Raw genomic sequence first — 21839 nt, forward strand, 5'->3', positions numbered from 1 at the left:
TCCTTCATCCCTTTTTCTTTTTTCCTGCTACTAGCATCTTTAAATAGTAGAGATGGCCAATAACTTAAAAGGCAAAACAAAATACTACTTTTGGTAAATTGCAGTCTAGGATGCTTAACAGTGTTTTATCAAATGAGTTGGTTTCTAAGTGCATCACAAAGGACTGATGGTACTGTGTAAAAATGAGATGTTTTGGATTTTTGTTGTTACAAACACTTCAGTGGGTCTTCAAGAACAATTTTCAAACTGATGAGATTAGAGGATGCCCAAGATTCTTGTGCCTTTTCTCAGGAATGCAGGCAGCTCAGTTGCCCTGGCTGTGAAATGAGGAGTGAACACATCAGTGAAGAGTCAGCCTCTTGCAAGGAGGGCAAGCCGGCAGTATCCAGATGTTTGTCCTAGCTTTTTTTCATAAGGGATTACCTTTTTTTTTTTTTTTTTTTTTTTTAATTTCAATTTAGGTTCAGACAGAGCGTGTCTCCTAAAGGGCACTCTCATCATTCCTTTGCCGGAGTTACCCTCTTGCTCAATTGTCTAGTACCATTATTTTCCTTTCCAGAGTGCTTTTGTGTGGCTAACATCTCTGCTGAGCTCATTTAATCTATCCGCACTTATGCGCTGGCAGTTTACTCATGCTACATAATACTGAGATTGTTTTAAAAAACTTTGTAATTATTTTAAAATGTTAAGATTAAAATTACAATAAATACTGCAAATATATAATATGTATTTCTGTGAGAAAATACCTCTCAGACAGCATTATCAATTACTAGAATTAAGTTTTCATAAAAAAAGCAACCTTATGATTTGAGCCACAAAAATGGGTTATAATTTAATAACAACTTTATGAACTTCATGTAGGTGAAGACTTACACTAGCAAGAAAAGAATTAATTTGCTCTTAGAAATGGTCTGTACCTTCTCTTACACGGAAAGAGCATTTCCTATTCAGCAAGGAAATTGTTAGTGTGCAGTGTCAATGGGACATGGTCTGAAACATTTTACAAAGGGCATCCTATGCAGTGCTCCACCTCTTCAAGTCCCTGACAATGTAAGGCTAACGTATTATATTGAACTGTATATATTTTCAAGGCCATGGGACAGTGCCTTTCTGTCTGCTGGGAACATTGTAATCCAAGGGTTATTAAGACTTGGCATGTGGAAGATTTAGACTTCTTTTACTAATAAGTTTGACCTTTATCTTTCAATGTTCCTGGCTGTCCTTGGACTCTTGGACTTTGCTGTGAAATGGAGATACTTCTGTTGTTGTTGTTTTTTTGGGGTTTGTTTGTTTTGTTTTGTGTGTGATTTATTCTTTTTTTTTTAAGGAACAAGGTCAGTCTTTTTCTGCAGCTTCAACATGCTACACCTGGGTTGATAAAGAAGACACATTAAGAGTTTTATAAATTGTTACCTGTACATAGTGCCAAGGGTTGGATAGCATGATGCGAATTTAGCTACAATAAATAGTTTTCATTAGTTCTCAGTATATAGCCCTCTATGCAAAAACCTAATGAGATAGCTCGAAAGCATATAGATAATATATATCAGCATGGAAGATATTTTTTTTTTTTTTTTATCTTCTGAATTGCTTTTTTGCTTTTCTGTTTAAAATTTTCAGCGTCCAAAGGGTGTCAAAGCATTTTGATACATTCTTGGTATTGCTGAAAAGGGGCTATTCAATCCATGATAGGGAACGTTTCGTAGTCTTTTCCTTTTCTACAAAGAAAATTCTACATATTATAGAGAGTACTCTACAGTTCTGTAATTGTGGAATAATGGCTTAAGGGAACAGAGCTAAGACCATTTCTCAATTCCCTTATGCTATAGCAAGCCAGTCAGTGATTTTCAAGGTTCAGAGGTTTGTCCTCACCTATTTGGGCTCCACCATTAAGTGGTTGTAAAACAAGAGCCTGCAATAGCCATTTGAAAAATGTTTCACTAAATGCCATTATTTACTGACTTCTCTTTCTCTGCAGAACGTATTTTGATAATATAGTTGCAATAGATTCACTACTTGAACATATAATGGTAAGTTGTCTTTTTCACTTCTAAGTTTATTAGTCCTTCCTTCACCTTTTTTTGAAATAAGACATTACATCATTGGAATAGATGATCTGTTTATAATGGACACGTAATACAAACAGTATTAACAATTTTATATGGAATAAAGTGGCAAAGGTCAGCGTGATTTTTCATTGTCAATAACAACTTTGTTTCAGTGCTTTCTTAAGTAACGGAACATGACTGTCTCTGAACTAAAGAGCTACTATTATATTTTAGAGAAGGCTTGGATATTTTAATAGAAAAGCTTCTGTATTTCCTTTTATTTTAGCTTGTATTAATTTGCAGCTACATGCTGTGAAACACTTCTGAAGAAGTTATTGTCTGTAGAAAGGACTAGAGGTCAAACATTACATTAGTATTTGTTCCTTTTGCTGAATGAGATGTGCAAGAAATGACATCCATTTTGCTTTACAAAAGTATCTACACCCTAACTAGAGTGACAGTCAATATTTTATAAAACCCACTAAAGCCAAGGCCACTGTAATAACTAAGACTATGTTTAATCAATGAATTTAAATAGTTGAGAAATGGATTATAATTTTTTGAATCTATTTCAAATTCAGAATTACTTCCTGAATAGTGTTTACAAATACCAAGGGACTGGTTGTTCATAGCACATTTTGAGTGTTTGAAATATGAATTATGTTTTTAGCTTTAAACATATCCATCAAATACTGCAGTTCTTTTGCCTGAATGTGAATCTTAATCAGGTCTGTGATAGTATTGCTTCAATTTGCATATTCAAAAAATTACTGTCCAAGAGTACTCCAATACTTACCCTAATCTTTGAAGTGATATTCTTAGCTAAACTATTCAAAAACAATAAATTTAGAATTCAAACAGTATAACAGTGGTTTTATTTAGCAACTTGAATTAATAATGGAAAATATTCTGCAGTGTTTGTCTTATTCTAGTTAATAAACAGTCAAGAATTCTGCACATAGGACACATTTCTGAATATTGACTTTTCCAATTTAAATGAACTGCTTAAAATAGCTTAATATTTAAAAGACCTGGTGTAACATAACATACGACATTTATAACAAATATTGATATTCTTCCCTCTTCTTCCCTATGAATAGAGGTCTGGTGGAAAACACAATTGGCAGTAAAATACGCTAACTCACTCATGTTCTTTTCTAGCACTTGACTGCATCATGATTCTGCATTTTAACCTGCGTAGATGTTTCATACTCAGCTTCCTTTGTAAGCTGGAGCAGTTGGCTGTTTCTTAGACCAATTAGTTGAACTGCATCTTTGCACATTTATTGCCATTTTATGGGAGTGTGATTTTATCATTATGTAGCTTATTTTGTGTCTCCCAGTGAGAAAAGAGTGACACTCAGTTTCACCTCACTATGTCATCATTTGGTGATTGCACTTTAAATTTAATTTGTTCCTATAAAAATAAAGTACAGGGATTTTAGCATTCTAATAATTTTTATTTTCATTAATATCCCTCAGCAAAGTTAGTGGTATAAGGGTGATTTTGAGTATAGATGCAGGGAGGGGAAGCAGTAGTTCAAGTTGTCTTGCAAATGTTCTTAGCAGTATGCTTGAATAGTTACGAGCAACCTACCCTGGCCTTCCTGTTGACAATGCAAAACATGCCTTTTGTACTGGTATTCCTCTTCAACTAGTGGCTTGGATTTGAGCTAGGGCTTTAGAGAAGTAAGACTTTCTCATTTCATTAACTATTTCTCTCAATTAAGCAGTGTTTAGGCAGTTACTTTTGAAAAGCGTGAGTCATGACCAAGTTAAGGTCTTGAGTCATGTGCATTAGAACACAAAAGTTTAATTGTGTAAAATCAACACTGTGCTATTGATTTTATAAAGAAATTTGATAGTTTCTGAGTAAGTGTAGAGAAGCATTTGCTGGACCCCTTGTCCTTTTTTGCACAGTTTATATTCACTCTGTTTTGGGAAAAGGAATAAATGGTGTGAGTAGTTGAGAGCTTTAAACTTCTTAATGCCCTAAATGGGAAATATTTTTTTAAAAAGTACCTCTTAGCTTTCAGTCTCCTCAACTTTCTACTGCTCTGATGGAGTAAATGAAGAAGAAAGCAACAGAATCTTTCCAGCACAGATTCTTTTAGTTGGTCTAGATGGATTGTCCTGCTCTACTCTGCACTGGTGCAGCCCCACCTGAAGTTCTGTGTGCAGTTCTGGGTGCCACTGTATAAAAAGGATATAAAGAGAGTGTCCAGCAGAGGTCCACGAAGTTGGTGAAGGGTTTGGAGAGGAAGCCGTATGAGGAGTGGCTGAAGTCACTTGGTTTGTTCAGCCTGGAGAAGAGGAGACCGAGAGGAGACCTCATCATGGTCTACAGCTTCCTCGCAAGGGGAGGATGAGGGTCAGGCGCTCTTCTCTCTGGTGGCTGATGATAGGACCCAAGGGAATGACAGAAATAAGTGCCAGGGGAGGTCTAGGTTGGACATTAGGAAAAGGTTCTTCACCCAGAGGGTGATGGAGCACTGGAACAGGCTCCCCAGGGAGGTGTCACAGCCCCAAGCCTGATAGTGTTCAAGGAGAGACTGGACAACACCCTCAGACACATGATGTGAACTGTGGGTTGTCATATGCAGGGACAGGAGTTGGACTCGATGATCATTGTGGGTCCCTTCCAACTCAGGACATTCTATGATTTCTGTGAAGCTCCCATTACACCGCTCATATGACACAAGATTAAAGCCTAATGTCTAATGATTTATCATCTCATAAGGGTTTTTTTTCTGTGAAGGTCTAACTTTTGTCTATTTGCATTAACATGAAATGAAATATTTTAGTGGGTTTTTTTAATTTTATTTTTGAAAGACAGGAGATAAGAGGGGGAAGTTAATTCATTTACATGGAAGTCTTGAGAATTCTTAGATACCTCACCTGCATGCATTGTATACCAAGATGTAGTCAGCCTCTTTCTGTGGCTGAATGACTAGATAGGTATTATATACAATTTTAAAAGGTTGAGCAAGATTCACCTCAGCTCATGCTCTACCACGTACTCTGCTATACTTTCTGAACCAAGAAGAAACATAGGAAGCTTATCTGAAGTAGATAGAGCACGTTCTTGAAACCTGACTATATGGCATCTTAAGTTAATACAGCGATCCATGTTAACTGTGGTTCAGTCTTCCCTCTTGTTGTCAGAAAGTCCATTGTATGTCTGAGAAACATTTCTCTAGTGTTCCTGGGACAAGATTCTGGTTTGACAATCAGTGCTGGCTGACAGTTTTGCTAAGATAAAACCAGCTAGTTCAAAGTATGATAGATACCATGCTAGCCTGTTGCTGTACTGTGGTACTTTTTTGACTATGGGTGGTACCTTGTGGGCTTTGGTTAGCTCATGTAGAACTAAGTCACAGTTTTTGTGCAAGGACTGTCCCTTACATCAGGAAGGCACAGACACTTCCTGTACTGCTGGACAGGGCAATCCATAATGATATATCTCATCTTCCATGTTTGTTCATTGTTACGTACTACAGGCACATGTAGCTTTTTTTAGAAACAAACACTAGCCTCACTCTTATGTCTTTCTTTGCTGGATATTCAATACAAATATATTTGCATTGAAGTTAAAGATAAAAAGCCAAACATCATCTTAGGTCTTGCTATATCCTATCTATTCAAAATCAAGTTAAGGTGCATAATATTTAAACATAGGGTGAGAAAATGTGCCATTTTGAAAAGCATTCCTTGTACTTGAAAAACAGTGTAGTAGGAAAGCCTTATTTCTTTTAGCACACATTCAAGCCTTGAAAGATATTCCCACATTTCTCAAAGAGAAAAACATTCTAATTAAAAAACATACAAACAAACCAACCCAAAAAACCACAACCAACCAACCAACCAAACAAAACCAACCAAAAAAAAAAAAAGGCAAAAAAAACCCCACCCATTGAATAAAAGACACACTTTCATTTTGAATTGTGTCCTAAAAGATTGCTGTAAGGGTGGTTGTTCCTTCAAACAGATTTTCATACTGGATAATTTCTCAAAATTTTTATCTTCTAGAGACTCAGGTTTTTACCAGAAAAAATGACTGAAGATAATCTATCTTATGACCATTAACGCTAATTTTGTTTTTTTTGTTTTTGGTTTTTTTCCTATAGATATATGCAAAAAACCTGGTGAATGCAGATAGGTGTGCACTCTTCCAGGTTGACCACAAAAATAAAGAGCTGTATTCAGACCTTTTTGATAGCGGAGAAGAAAATGATGGGAAACCTGTCTTCAAGAAGACCAAAGAAATAAGGTAAGAGCAGCTCACAGAAGAATGCAGTTTCCTTATAACTACAGATATGCAGGCATTTTATTACCCAGTCTCTGTGCCTATCTGCAGGTACCCTGACAATACTTGTCATACTGTGATATCATTCCCACCAGGACCCGCCTCCAGAAGGTAGTACTTCTGGGAATGACATTGCAGTGCCATCGAAACAACGTCTCTGAAGCTATAACGTCACTCCTGGAAATGCCGTCTTCCGGAGGCGGTCCTTTTGGAAATCATGTTGGAAATAAAACAGAGGTGTTCTGAGGTAGGTAAAGGTGCAGATAAAGGTGCACCTAATCCATAGTCTGCCAGTATGGGACTTTGTTTCCCAAGAGGAACTAAAACTCTGCGATTCAAGCACATCCAAAACAAGGAAATCACGATTTGTACTCCTTACAGATGGATTAGGCATATGTAGAATCTAGTATGGACACATTGTTGGTTCTGAACAATTTAAGTCCAGTAATTTAATTTTACTTTTTCTTATGTGAATTTAGAGTACTTTCAAACTTTTGAATAGTTGTGATTCTGAAGTATGCTTGAAGTGGTGAATTTGAAAATGTGTATGGACTTTTAATGAATTCTTAGGATTCTCTGCCTAAAATTGATGTCTATTTCTGCTTTATGTCACAAGTATATTGTTTTTACACACATGCACTTTTTAAATGAAAGAGGCAAATCAACAAAGTAAATATAACATTTTTCACTTTTCAAAAATTATGAATCCTTAATAGATACAAATTGAGATTTTTCAAAGACACAAAAGTTTTGAACCTGCAGCTTCTTAAAAAGAAAGAAATGTATGACTAAATATCCTGCTTTGGTTTGGTTAAAATATTCAGGATAGATTTTTTTTTTTTTTTCATTTGTTCCTTATACTTTTAAAGTTCTGAACCAGGATGAGATGTGATTCACGTCTTCACTTAGACTCCTTTAGAAAAACTTACTCCCACTTACTACATTGCGTGAGTGGAATGTGAATGGAAGGAGTCAAAATCAGTGCCATTTATGTACTGACATGCAGGGACGTACTGTAAATTAAAGAAGGTGGCCTGCTTTAACATACACTTTCATACTCCTTGATAATTCTTTTTCTTGCTTATATCCTTCTATCCTTTCTGTATGAAAATTATTGAAATGTTGACTCTAGTACAAGGGTGTGAGCCATTTCATGGATTCTGTATACTGAAAGAGAAGCACAACTTAAATATCTGTAAGAAAGTGACACTGAGTCAGTCATTGGGAAGGAGGTTTAAGTTGGTGCGATGTACATATCATAAGAAGCAGCAGAATAAAATACCTTAAAATCAGGTGTGCAGGGTGAAATCCTGTCAGTTTTTTCACTGACTTCAGTGGGGACAGGATACTACCTGGGTACATTTAGATTTGAAAGCATTCCACATGTGATTCTTCTCCACAAATTCTTCTGTGCTTGTATGTCGTAACTGGTTTATGCCAAAGAATTTATATTTATTTCCTCACAGGACAGACTTTAAGATTATTTTTTTTTTTTTAATTCAACTCCATGGTGTTTGTTGTGTTTAAGTTTCTTGTGGGATGCAGTTAGTAGCATGGCATTGTTGGCATGTCATGAGATGAAACAAGCTAGTTATTCTGAAGTGTACATGACAGATGAATTTAATGTTTAGCTTTGAAATTTCCACTGGTCTTTTTCCAAAGTTTATTCTACCAAATCCATCTGCCCCCCAGAAGAAACAAGGTCCATATTGCATATGATGTGTCTAAAGAAACAACTAATATGTAAAAGGAATGATAAAATCAATAGCTTTGTAAAGGGAAACATGAGTCTTAGGTTCAATACAAATGTCATGTTTATTAGGCATAACTTCCAGGGTTATCAAAGACTTTGAATTTTTGTTGCTAAAATGGTCATATTGTGACATATTTTGTATTAAGCTATGTAGTTATACAATTTTTTTTTTCAGAAAGTATCTATTAATATGTGCTTTTTAAAAATTTTATTATTTGCTACTAGTTATTGTCTTGTAAGATTTTTTTTTTCCTAAAAGCATCAAAATGCCACTGGTTGTGAACAAATATCCATTACCATGCCTGAAACAGACTCCACTGGAAAAATGTTTTCTCAGATAGTTTGTACTGCGGCTAACACACATTTTTATTTTCTGCAGATTTTCTATAGAAAAAGGAATAGCTGGTCAAGTGGCAAGAACAGGAGAAGTTCTTAACATCCCTGATGCCTATGCAGATCCACGCTTTAATAGGTAGGATGTTGTTCATGAGATAGGAAGGTAACTCAGCAAACCTTTTACTTAAATTTACTGCTTCATATTAGGATGCATTCATGGAGCTGTGATCCTCTGATGAGGAGACAACCTATAGAAATCTGTTTAAAAGATTTAGCCATCAGAGATATATTAAAGATACAAAAAAAAAAGTGGAGAAAAACTGAGTTATTTTTCCTGTTACTGAACTTTGCCCAGTTGGTTAGGTTGTTGCTGATTTTCTTTTATTAGCCTCCCTGCAATATGATTGGTTTCAGGGGAGGAAGAAAAAGCTCACTAACAAATAGCATGCCTAAGTACCCAAATGCATTCTTTAATTTTATGGATGGACTGATAGTATGTTTGAAGAAATATTAACTCTTTATCTTGCAAATTAAGATTAAAGTATTAAAAAGTTCTTTCTGATATGACCCAGTAGATGGAAATATTTGAGAACTTTGGAGGCAAACTTCTTGCAGGTACTAATTACATCTGCCTTAAAACTATTTAGTATATTGTGCATTAACATTTCTGAGAATCAATGTTAATTAATAATATTAACTTTTTTCATTTTTTCCTTTCTCTTTTCTGGCTCTTCAGAGAAGTAGACCTCTACACAGGTTACACAACCAGAAATATCCTGTGCATGCCTATTGTGAGCCGAGGAAGTGTAATAGGTGTTGTGCAGATGGTGAACAAAATAAGTGGAAGTGCCTTCTCTAAAACTGATGAGAACAACTTTAAAATGTTTGCAGTCTTTTGTGCTTTAGCCTTACACTGTGCTAATGTAAGTTTTATTTACAGTTTTGTAAGCTCTTGGTTACAATAGGAAGACTTAGAATCCTACTTAAGGATTTTGATGTTCCAAATTATTAAAGTGATTCATAAATCTGCTTCATTGAATTAACTAGGAAGTGGGAATGATTGAATTCTTTGTTGAATAATTATATTTTATGAGGATGACAGAGATTCCTTTGATGCTTTCTGAAATAATTGTACTCTGGGTACATCAATTTAATGTAGTTAAACTGAGCGAGCAAGCTCTGAGATGTGAATGATGCCTGTCTGTCTTGTCTTTTTGGTTAGAAATATGATTCTTATTTACTTTGATAAATGCAGATCATATGTTTTACAAATTTAACTGAGGGATGGAGATGTTATGTATTATCTCGATTCTGTATGCTTACTATTCGAAGATATCTATTTCTACATTTATATGCTGCACTATACACTCATAAGTATCCATGCTTCTAGATAAGAGTGGGTAGCTATTTTTGTTTTCAGACCTTTATCATTGCAAAAATTACTATTCCCGTAGGAAGCGTAACCTATTTAATGATTATTACTATATAAGTAGAAAAATGCAATAAAAATGTAATGCAAAAATAGTGAGTCATATTCATGGGAGGTAATATACAGTACAATGCCACTTAAGCCTGGTGATTAACATTAAGCCATTTTAGCAGCATTGTGCAGTTGATATACTGGGGCGGCAAATCTTACTAACAATTACTGAAATGTGTTCTACATGACTCAAGGCAAGTAGTAAGGCCTGCATATGAATGGAACTTGGGACTATGCAATCACTCAGTTGTGTGGGGATTCACTCTTTCTAGATGGTGAATGTTGCCATCCAGGGCATACTGCTTCAGAAAATTATCTTTACTAGCGATGTTGTGTCCTGACTTATTTACAAACCATGTCATGTCTGCAATAGTTGTCTGAACCTCTCAGTAGTTAACTGTAGTTGTTTTTCACAGTTATTGCATAGTAATATATGTATGATAAATATCTCATGTATTTTTGCTCTTCATAGGTAGGATTTATTTGTACCAATTAGTAGCTGAATTCATGCAGTGGGGCAAAATATGAATTGTTCTTTATTATCAGTTTTCTTTCTGTTAGCATATTTCAAGGGACTGAGCTCTGTTTCTAACTCCTGAACTTTGATTCTTTTTCTTGGGAGAACTCAGATGTAGTGAAAAATCAGCTGGACTTTAGATCTTTACGTAAGTGAATAGATGGAGAATGATGTGATGGGAGGCCCCATTTTCCAGATGTACTGAATTTCATCTAATCTGTTGCTTTTCTAATATGTAAAGTTGAGCAGCCAAAACCACTAATGTTTTTGCAGCCATGTATTTTAAGAATAAGCATTTGAATACAAGAAAGAAATGTTTTTTCCTTCATTAAAAATTTCACGTTAGTGAATGACTTCCCTTTTTCAGATGTACCACAGAATCCGCCATTCAGAGTGTATTTACCGTGTAACGATGGAGAAGCTATCCTACCACAGTGTCTGTACAGCAGAAGAGTGGCAAAACCTCATGCACTGTACACTGCCTCCACAGATTTATAAAGAAATTGAACTGTGAGTATTTCTCTCATATAGCGACAGCTGTATCTTGTATCAGTCTGTGAAAAAAAGTGGTTTTTTTCCCCTAGGTGTAGTAGAGGGTTTTGTGGGAAACACTTTTATTGTTGAACCACCCCAAAATTGTTGGGGTTTATCTCTGACTTTCTTGTACTTAATTATACTTAATGAAAATTTATCTGTCAAAAAAGTAAAATAATACCTAATCAGAATGGTAGCATTTTCCTCAGGCATAAGCAGCTACAGTAGTTTCTTGAAGCATTAGTTTATATCTAAGGATTGTAGAGATGAGCTAGCTTTCTGATAGTCCCAAGTCACCAACAGCTCAGAGGCAGAGAGGAGGCTGAGCTGGAACATCAGTAGTTAAGACCAAATGCATTATCACATCCCCTTGTATATGTTTTAGAATATATATTTTAGAATTAAGGTCATTCTTGGGGTTATTTTGATTGTGTGGTTTTTAGTTAAGGTTTTAGGGGGTTGAGGTTTGAGTTTTCCATGTGTGTGTTTGTGCATCTGTGTTTCTTGAAGGAGGGGAAAATGGATACAGATCTGTAAATTTCTGGAAAGAATTTCAAGTTATGAATCTCAGCTGCCAGAGTTTAGAGCTGTGGCCTAAATTTGGAGGAGGACTTCCCAACCAGCCTCTTAGGCCTTCTCCGGAATAATTAAGTTACTTTCAGCTCTCAAGGGACTGCTGTGTGCTGAAGATCTACCTCTCTCTGTATTTTATCAGTCAGTTCCTACTCAATACTAAAACTGGGACTCATCTCATTTTTTTCATCACTGTTCCTGGCCCAGGACAATAAATTCTACTTTAGTATCCAGGTGCCTAAAATCAACACTCTGTGACATTGAGTCACAAAATCTAAGTTGTCTTTGTAAACCTCATCTCCAGAGCTCGCTCACTCCTGTTAGACGCTGAGCATTGTAGCTGTGAGCAAGCAAAGCATGCAAGCGTATGCTATCAAGCATATGTTTGCGGTTAAAGTTCATTACATGCTGAAGTGATTTACTTATAAGCCAGAGTACTAGCAGCTTCCAGGATTACACCCTAATAGAAGCTTATTCTTTGTGATACAGTTTCTTGTGCTTTGTTAGATGACATTATATAAGCCACCTCCTCAGCAGAAATTACTTTTGCTTGCAAAGATGACAGGTTTCATTCTAAATTATATTAACATCATTTAGTTTGAGCAATCTGAATACATTTAACTGTTTTCCAAGCAATTCAACTACCTTCAGCTCTTGTGCACCTGCTGTGCTGTTCAGTATGCCATGGACACACAAGTGTTTAGTTGGGTTCAATGGAAAGTAAATACAAGACTTGCAACACAGCAGGTGCAGGGAGAGGGGTTAATTAATAATCAAAGGACAACAGTTCTACTGAGTAGGTCCCTAATATTAGGCCTAAATATTGCTGTTGGAAGAGGGGAGAAGTCCTCACCTAATGAAACATAAAAATGCAGTTTTGAATGTTCGATTTTTGAAGTTTGGGCTTAATTCCTGATCGCCACTACAATGTGATTTTCTTCTGTCAAAATTAGACCACGTCTCACAGAATTTGTGACAGAAATTATTGAAAAAACCCCCAGTAAATATATTAGTAGAAACAACATCTTTACAGTTTATGGGAGGAAAGTCTAGAATATTTTAGGAGTACCTGTAAAACTCTCATAATCTCTGTAGAACAGAGAGCTTTTTACATTACTTAAGAAATGGATTCTGAAATAAATATTTATGTCTGTATTAACTTAACAAAGGCAAAGGCTAACCAATGGCTAACAGCTGGACTTGATGATCATTTCCAACCTAAATGATTCTGTGATTCTATGAGCATAGTTCCATTTGTCTTAGTGGAAATACATTTCCCTTACATTGCTGAAAAATAAAACCTGTAAAGTCAGTTTTCTGTGTATATTAAGAAACAAGTGAATGCTGTCGAATATACATTACCTAGTTGTTTTCACTTGCTTTTAGTAAGAATGAAAGGGTGTTTGTCCTTACTAAGCTTAAATTTTCTTCTTAGATACCACTTTGATATCAGCCCATATGAGGGTGTCTGGCCTGCTATTTTTGTCTACATGGTTCACCAGTCCTGTGGGACAGCGAGGTATGACGTATATGATTTATTACTTTAGTTCTACTATTTAAGTGTTTATTTACTAGGAAATTTTGATATAATTATTTTTTACTTCAAGGTCTTATTTGGGATTTATTTACTGTGTTGGGTCTCTAACAAGCAGGCTGGATTTCTCGTTTCAGCTTCTTGGTCTTCAGTTAATGAAATTTGGGAACAGCCAGGTTAGAGAACTCACGATATCATCCAAATGGTTGTTCTTCCTCTATATAGAAGTATTGTTTGGTTCTGAGATGAAATTGCTTTTCAGACAGAAGATGGTGAAGATATTAAAGGCACTCTTACCAAATAAGGAGAGAAGGTCCATGAATACTGATTTTTCAAATATAGAGTTGCTGAGATTAATGTAGTTTATGGTTAAAATAACCCAAGGTTAAATCTTATCTTGCTAAATAAATGGATTATTGACATCATTGAGCATTAATTATGGAAATGAATGATTTTTCAAATGATATATTTCATTTATTGTCCTTTCTCCCAGTGGCCATTATCATTACTAAGATCAGTAGTCTGTTGACTAAGTATATCCCATTGCTGTAGGAAATGGGATTATGGAAGAAATCTACAGATAGGCAATTGAAAGGAGAAATATCTCCCTGCAAAAAGGAGGAAAATTTGGGAAACATTTGCTGATGACTGTTTTGTCTTATAAAACTTAACTGGATGAACCTCCAGGCCCTCAGAGCATACAGTGAAACCTGAGGGTCTTTGTCACGTCTGCAAAGTGGGTCTGTTCTAAATACAGTTCTCTGCTGCTCAGGGTAGTTAACTTGTTTCTGTTCCTGACTGAATGGCTGTGGGTGCAGGACTGGGGTTCAAATTTTCAGCTAGGTCCTGTTCTTTCCCTTCTCTGTCTCCCAGTCTCTTTCTTTCAAGGTATTAACTTTCATGGGAAAGTGTAGATACTTACTTGACATTTTGCAAGTGACTGCCAGCTTTCACTTATAAAGTTAAAGAAAAAAAAGTGAGGAGAGAAGAAGGCTGTTGGGACTGGACTTGTATCTAGTTTCTGGTAGAACAAAACTTCTCAACCCTCCAAAACAAGTACAGATATTTTAAGACTAAAATTTGATTTTAAAATATTGAGGAATAAGGTTGTGCCTTCAAGTATGCACCTATGTAATGTGTAACTGCCCTGTCCAGGGAGGATTTTTGAGAAAAATCTATGATACTTACTACGTATTTTGTGCTCTCATGAAGAAACAATCTTTTACTACTTTAATCAAGTATACAAAATACAGCAGTGAAGGAAGTAATAGTATTCTACATTGAAATATTATTCATAATGTTTTTCCCTTTGGCTACAGCTTTTCTATCCTGTAGTAACCATTGAGTTGATATTGGATGTAGATGGAAGTGACTTGTGATATTCTGAATTATGATGTACTATTTTAAACAGTAGTTCTAACTATTGTTCTAGAGCGGTCTGACTTAACTCTCTAGAATTAAAAAAGAAACCATAAAGCTTTTTTTGAAAGACAGTATGTCTCCATTTTGACTGATGTCACACTAAGGCTAAGAAGAATAATGACCTCGCTCAGCACACAACTGTAGAAATGTTTTTCTATGTAAGTGACTCTATAGAAGATATATTTACATTTTAAATCTAGATCAGAGCCATTCAGCTTTGTTAGCATAGTCCACATATACTGCAAAACTAGAACATTAGTACTGCTTCCCTGAGATTCCCAAGAAATTATCAAAACATGGAACTTGGGAAAAAAAACAAACAACCAAACAAAAAAACCCCAACAAAACACAACCAAAAAAAGTCAACCACAGTAACACAGGGAAAAATGAGAATAAAAGAAAACTGATCTGTTTATGAGGGTAAAAGTCAGTGACCTGGGACTCTGGCATCTTCTGTTTGGTTCTGAGCTCAAGTGAAATATTAGCATTTCACCCCAGGCAAGTAAGATTAGGTACTTCAGAAAATTTTACCTGATATCTAATCTGTGCCTGAATTTCCCATCCGTAAACAAAAAAGTATTCAGCTTTCCTTTCAAGGGAACATTGTTAGATAAAGTCTGTTAAATATTATGAAGGGCTCTGGTGCTACAGAATATGTATTCTCTGAGAGATGTTTTTGACGATCACATAAGCCAAACATAACAATTACTTTATTCCTACTTTTTATTATTACCTTAGTGAAAATGCTCTTGATCATAATTCATTTTACTTGTCTATAGCAATAGCAAAAAAAAAAAAATCTTTAGCAAATAATCGCATAAATGCTACAGATTTGGGGCATTTTCATGGTTGACTGGCGATTATTTGCCAAAATATTGTTTGGTGAAAAATGAAGAAATAATGGAATGTGTATTGCTGTTCATTTGCCCAAAGTGTAAAAAAGGTATTAGTCTTGGAAAAAGTCAAATCTTTACAATGTGAATATGGAGCATCTCAGCTTCTTTTATTCAAAATAATTTCTGCATTTGGTGCTTGACAGAAATTTTAATTTAAACAGGATTATTCCTTGTGTGTAATTTGCTTAAAAAACCCCTGATTTTCCGTCTTGATCACAAATGATGTTTTCAAATTGTCCTTTAGATACATAGTTTCACTATTTGTCAGGTTGAATAGATAATGATTTAAAGAAACCACACTTCAGGTTTCTGGGAGTAGGGAAGGTTATGCAATTGTGTTGCCTGAGCTGGGTAGCTTGACTTAGGTTCCAGAATTTGACAGATTAAACTAAGAGCATTGCCAGACATCCACGCTCCTCTGTCCTTGCCAAAACTTGAATGGCTCTTGTAATCAATGGGTCATCTGCAATGAGACTCAATCCTAGCAAGGAGGGTAAACTCTCATTTCTTGTCTCTGACCAAATAATTTCCTTCTAGCTTTGAACTTGAAAAACTGTGCCGGTTTACTATGTCTGTAAAGAAGAATTATCGCCGTGTGCCCTACCACAACTGGAAGCACGCCGTTACTGTTGTACATTGCATGTATGCCATACTGCAGAACAACCAGCGGCTTTTCACTGATCTAGAGGTAGGTGAGATGATTTTGTTGGTTACTAGACCTAATCAGAGGTATCAGCCATCATAGAATTACATTTTCTGTGCCAGAATTTTGCTGTCAGCTTGGGCTGAGTATATAAAAAGGTCCCTGCAGAGAAATGTGTGTGAGTAGAAAGCTCGAGGAAGGAGAATTATTCAGATTCTCAATCCTAGTGTTTCCCTCACATTTTTCAGGTCTGCCCACTGAAGAAGCAGTAGCAGATTTTCTACAAGTCCATGTCCACAATTTGAAGTTCTCTGTATCTGCTTATCACCACGGTCTTTGTTTTAATTAATTAATTGTCAGATCTGTACTGAGGGAAGGGAAACATCCTGGACCTCGTACCCTGTGAGGTCTGGGAGATCCTGAATAGGAGGACAAGGGAGAAGGGCTTGGTGTTCCAGAGAAGGTTGACATGTATGAATAAAGGAGAAGAGTAGAAAGGGTGGAAGGAACACAGTTGTCTAGATGTGCTAATTCACTGATTAACTTTTATTATATAACAATCTTCCGTAGCATACATGTACGTATTTTAAAGAGAAATGCATAGTGTTTAAAAAAAATCAGGAAGAAAAATAATTTGAATGGATTACTAGCTGTAAAAGTTATAAAATGGAAGGCTTAGAATGGCTAAATGTTAATGTACACTATGAAAAACTGTCACTTGTTGCTTTTTTTTTTTTTCTGAATTATAGTAGGTGCAACTGGGAGTGCTGTCTGTTATTAATAATACCTGAAACTTATGACTGGTAGAACCTGTTTTCAGTTGTGTATAAATCTGCCAAAGAGTAACCATTTGGGTTGTAATTTTTCAAGCTCTGTGACTTCCTCAAGCTGTCTAATTTGGAGAAATTTCAGCCAAAACTGTTGGCCTCTTTAAAAGAGACATGATGGGAGAAATCAAGTCTTGTTCAGTGTAGAAGAGAAATATAAAATTTGGTGATCATTCATTTGAAAAGGTCTAGTTTATTCTGTTGTAAAGCAGAGACTTTAAAATTGACATTGAAATAGGCAAGTGGCCATTGACAGGCATATGCTGAAAGCTGGCAAAACTGTACAAGTTTGGAAAAATCACTATTCTTTTAACAACAAGCATCTTCAGATTGCAACCTGGGGGAATATTTAAAGTTTTAATAACATTCAGTACTAACCAAGTAGTTAAGCGTCATCTTGTTGGAGACACCAAGTAAGAAAGACAGGGAGAGCAAAAGCAGCAACTGTTAAGAGAGATGGAAACGGTCTTTGTTCCCTGCCAAACTCCAGCCAGCCTTCTCCTGTTTCAATGCCTTATCCCAGTCTATATTCCAGCTCTTTCTAGCAGTCTTCTTTCTTGAGACTGGAGATTAATCCAACAAGAATGCAGAAAACTGCTGAAGGAAACTTCGGAGAACTAGCATGGGATGGTCTCAGGTGAGGGATGATGATGTGAACCTTGATAGACTTAGAGATGGAAAGAGAAGTATGGAACACTGTAAAGATGACTCTAGTATGGACACAAGTAGATCCAGAAGTTGGCAGTGGCTGAAGTGTTGGGATCCAAGTGGGGATGATGGGCACAAGGTCAAGAGCACTAGGATTAGGCATTGTATAATCCTGAAGTTGAGTGTCACAAGGATGGAGCCAGGCTCTTCTTGGTGACAACCAATGGGAAGACAAGGGGAAATGGGTGCAAACTGGAACACAAGAGGTTCCACTTAAATATGAGAAGAAACTTCTTCTCAGTGAGGGTGCCAGAGCACTGGAACAGGCTGCCCAGGGATGTTGTGGAGTCTCCTTCTCTGGATGGGTTCCTGTGTAACCTCATCTAGGTGTTCCTGCTCCGGCAGGGGGATTGGACTAGACGATCTTTTGAGGTCCCTTCCAATCCCTGACATTCTGCGGTTCTGTGAAGGAACGAGACAAGTATGATTTACTGGGATGTGGAGACTGGGACAAGTTAGGCAACAAAAAACAGCTGGTACAAGGGACACACTGATGGGAATTGTAAGAATGGAAAAAACACAGGTTATGAAGGATGTAACAGGAGAATTAAACCTGTGGGGAAAGGACAGAAAAGCTTATGCCTCCTACATCTAACATGTAGCAGAAGGGATTCTGAGATTCATCTTTCTTTTGCTGTCAGTAACTGTTTTTCAAGTCTGTTGGTTACATGTCTTCCCCCTCCTGATAGCAGTGAAAAGGGGACACCAGCTTCCTACAGCTGTTACCATGAGACTTCAAGGTGTGTGTTATGTGCCTAAGGGTTCCAGTTCTGCTGAGGATCTGTGTGGACAAGTGCTGCTGCATCATCTGTTTTATTAAGTGCTTTTTAAAATGCAAGTCACAAAATGCAATGTTGAAAAGACATTATTAAAAATTGAAGTGAAGGATTTAAAATAAAGGTGAAGATATCAAAATCAAAAATACTATTTGGGTTGCTGCAGCCTTCATTCTGCACATTGTGTGTTTGCAATATGTTCTTTAGTTACATTGTTGTTTGCTGTTGTTCCACAACATCACATATCTTTTAGTACAGTATACAGGTTGGATGTTGCTCATTTAATGGGTGGTTCATCAGAATTCTTTTTCTGCTTCATTCTATAGCACTGAACAGTCATCAGAACCAACTATAAGGCAGAGCTGTTAAGTCTATAAAGACATTATCATGATACTCCATGCCGACAGTGACTGCTTCGCAAACATTACTGAATGTGTTTTTAAAACACAGCTGCTGCGTGAAAATCTTTTGCAAGCGTTCACATATTTTGTGTGTTGAAAGAGAGAATTCAAGGACTTCATTTCTTCAGGATACTAGGAGTTAATGAAATAGAAAAAATCAGTTACAGTCTGTCTTTGCAATTGATGTTGTCCAGCATTTCTGTGGCTCACATCAGTGAGTTCGTAGGAAGAGTTTTGCCTGGGAGACTTGGTCAGTGACTTTGAGGAGTGTTGGAGAGGCAGGGTTAGCATCAGACTACCTTGGCCATTTTATATATTTCCTCTCCTTCAATAACTGCAACTACCTTGACCATCTTTTATATTTCCTCTCATTCAATAACTGCAATTTTAAATTTTTAAATAAACATGGTAATGAATCAGTTGGTGACCAGACCATCTGTTTATAAGTCAGATTTCTACCTGAAGCAGATTCCACCTAATAGCATGTGATTGTGCAACGTTTTCTTAATTCATAATATATAAAATGTTTGAGCTACAATTGGACCAAGAACTTTAATTCAGTGTGTACTCACTATCATGCTTCTCACAATTTTAAGGACTTTCTCTATGTGCTTTTTGAAGGCACTGTAAGCATAGTGCAACTTTTACAGTACTACGGGACGAGAGTGACATCTAGGGGCAGGAAGTACATCTTACTTTTTATGCTTATCTCAATTTTTTTGTAGCGAAAAGGTCTTTTGGTTGCATGTCTGTGTCATGACCTGGATCACAGAGGTTACAGCAACAGCTATCTTCAGAAGTTTGATCACCCCTTAGCTGCTCTCTATTCCACATCAACAATGGAACAGCACCACTTCTCGCAAACTGTGTCCATCCTGCAGGTAGGATTATTGAAATGTATCTTCTGTGCAGAAGAGTCCAGTGATGGAAACAGGAGTCACGTCATTACCCAGTAGATATTCTGAAGCATGCTTAATTTAATTTCTGGATTGTAGTGCTCATTCAGAAGCGTGGAAGATTTATTACAGCAAACTGGGTTCCACAATTAGCAACCGAAGCATTCAACAATAGTGCAAAACATAGCTTTCCCAAAACTTTGATATTATAAAAAATATTGTGTATTTGGAGGTCTTTGCTTATGGCCTTCCTTTGGAGCTTTTAGCTTCTGAGTCAACAGGGCTTCTTAGAAAATAAAAAAGCAGTTTCTCAAATATTTCCAGCATAATAACCTTCAACAAAGTCTTCATCCATCCTGAAATTCTCAGTAAAATCTCAAATACTGGCAAAACTTTTTTATGGGAAGCTTGAAAAATGTGCTGTAATAAATTCTGTGAACAGTAACTATGTGGCATGAGGAAGGAAGTGTTGATTTTGCACGCATGAAAAGTTTAAATTTGTTTCATTATGTTATCATGTGCTTTTTTGTTATTTAGGAATTTGAAATAACAAAACCTAAGAAAGGTACTATTCTATTAAAGAGAGTTCTTATCATCAGATAATGTGTCTACATGTTTAATGAATAGAAAACTACAAAAAAGCATGCAACACACATTTTTGGAAATCCTAGTGTGCTACTGACACAGATGTTTTCTCAGCAGTGAAAGTTTTATTTCTGCTCTGTTAGAAGAGCGTGAACTCTCAACTGTGCAACCCCTGCCAGTCCATAACATACTTGTGCTCTCTGATTTGAATTTGCTGTGCACAGATTCGATGCACAGCTTTGCAGTGCTACTGTGCCACTAATTCATATTAAACCTTTCCTTCTGGTTTTTCAGGGGGAAGATAGTTCTTTTCTTAAATAATTAATCGCCTTTTAGGAAAAATACATGTTCTCTTGTATTCAGAAGCACATCTTGTGATTATGGTTTTAGGTATTATATGCGTTTCATCATCAAACAGAAGCTTTATCTCTGAATACTCCTCCATGTAGGAGGTTGTAATTGATTTCTTCAGTGGTGATATGGCATTAGATTTGTAGTGTTCATCCTTCATGTGAGTTTGTGCACAATGAGCAAGTTCCTAAGTCGTCCACACTTGTCTGTCCCACTATGGCTACATGAAGCAGACTTCAGTCATTCTTCAAAAACCATTTGCATTTTTCCTGCAGAAATGTTGTAGTCAGTGAAAGTCCCATTTGCCTTTTACTTCCCTGCTGTCTCCTGGCCTTGGCCATTGGTGTGAGCAAGGAGAGGGAGAGAGAGAGAGAAAGAGAGAGAGATGGGTGGTCAGGGCTGTATGCCCAAGGGTGGTGATTAGCAGCAAAGGCAGGTTAGAGCACCCTGTTGGACTTGCTATTTTTTGTTTCAATCAAGAAGCCTTGCTGAATTCCTGGACTGTTACCAAAACAAACAAACAAACAAACAAAAACCTCCAAACAACACCCCCCAAAAAAACCAAACCAAACCAAAACAAACAAAACACCACCAAAACAAAACAACAAAAAATCCAACAAAAAACAAAACCAAAACCACCACCAGTAATTTTCACTGTTTGAAACTTTATAGCTGCCTTGCTCACCTGCCTGCAGTTCTAGTGTGCATCACACTTACAGAGGATTCCATTCACTAGCTTTGCTCAGCAGGGAAAGAACAAAATCTTAGGATCTGTACATCACATGTACTACTCAAAACCCTAACTGATGTGTTCAGAAATGGCAGCTTCCATCAATACTCAAAGGAATCAGTTTTTTCTATCAGTGTGAACAGAAACTGTCACAGAGGTCTTCTGAAGCCTAAAGGTGATGTCTCCAAATCTAGAACAATTTAAGTATTAGGACAAATAGCATGTTCTCATGGACTAAGCAACGAAGTTGGGGAGGAAAGGGTTCCCAAAACCCCAAATCATGAAAACTAGTAGTAGAAGTTTCCTGGTCCCAAAGTATCAATGATGGGTTAAAATGTTAAAATGTTCTGAACTTCTTTTTGTTTTAAATCATGTTCTATGACTTAGGAGACTGTCAAAGGAAAGTTGAGACTTAGAAGGATTGTATTTTCTATTCCTTATTCACAATAAATCTACTTGTCCAAGTAAAAATGTTGGAAAATCACATTTATGTTCCGGATGGGGAGAGAAACCAAGCCTATTT

General features: G+C 36.5%; 1 protein-coding gene across 3 annotated transcripts in view; it reads left to right on the top strand.

The window, feature by feature from the left end:
- The window catches only part of PDE10A (phosphodiesterase 10A), a 385360-nt gene that overhangs the window by 337176 nt on the left and 26345 nt on the right, over positions 1-21839 (top strand). For all 3 annotated transcript variants that reach the window (XM_071806361.1, XM_071806360.1, XM_065835230.2), the window contains 8 exons: positions 1979-2030; positions 6176-6318; positions 8487-8579; positions 9180-9366; positions 10808-10950; positions 12983-13066; positions 15937-16087; positions 19480-19635. In XM_071806361.1, coding sequence (XP_071662462.1) covers positions 1979-2030; positions 6176-6318; positions 8487-8579; positions 9180-9366; positions 10808-10950; positions 12983-13066; positions 15937-16087; positions 19480-19635 — 1009 coding nt within the window. The remainder of the gene's footprint in view (positions 1-1978; positions 2031-6175; positions 6319-8486; positions 8580-9179; positions 9367-10807; positions 10951-12982; positions 13067-15936; positions 16088-19479; positions 19636-21839) is intronic.

This window comes from Patagioenas fasciata, chromosome 3, assembly GCF_037038585.1.
Source record: "Patagioenas fasciata isolate bPatFas1 chromosome 3, bPatFas1.hap1, whole genome shotgun sequence".
NCBI lineage: Eukaryota > Metazoa > Chordata > Aves > Columbiformes > Columbidae > Patagioenas > Patagioenas fasciata.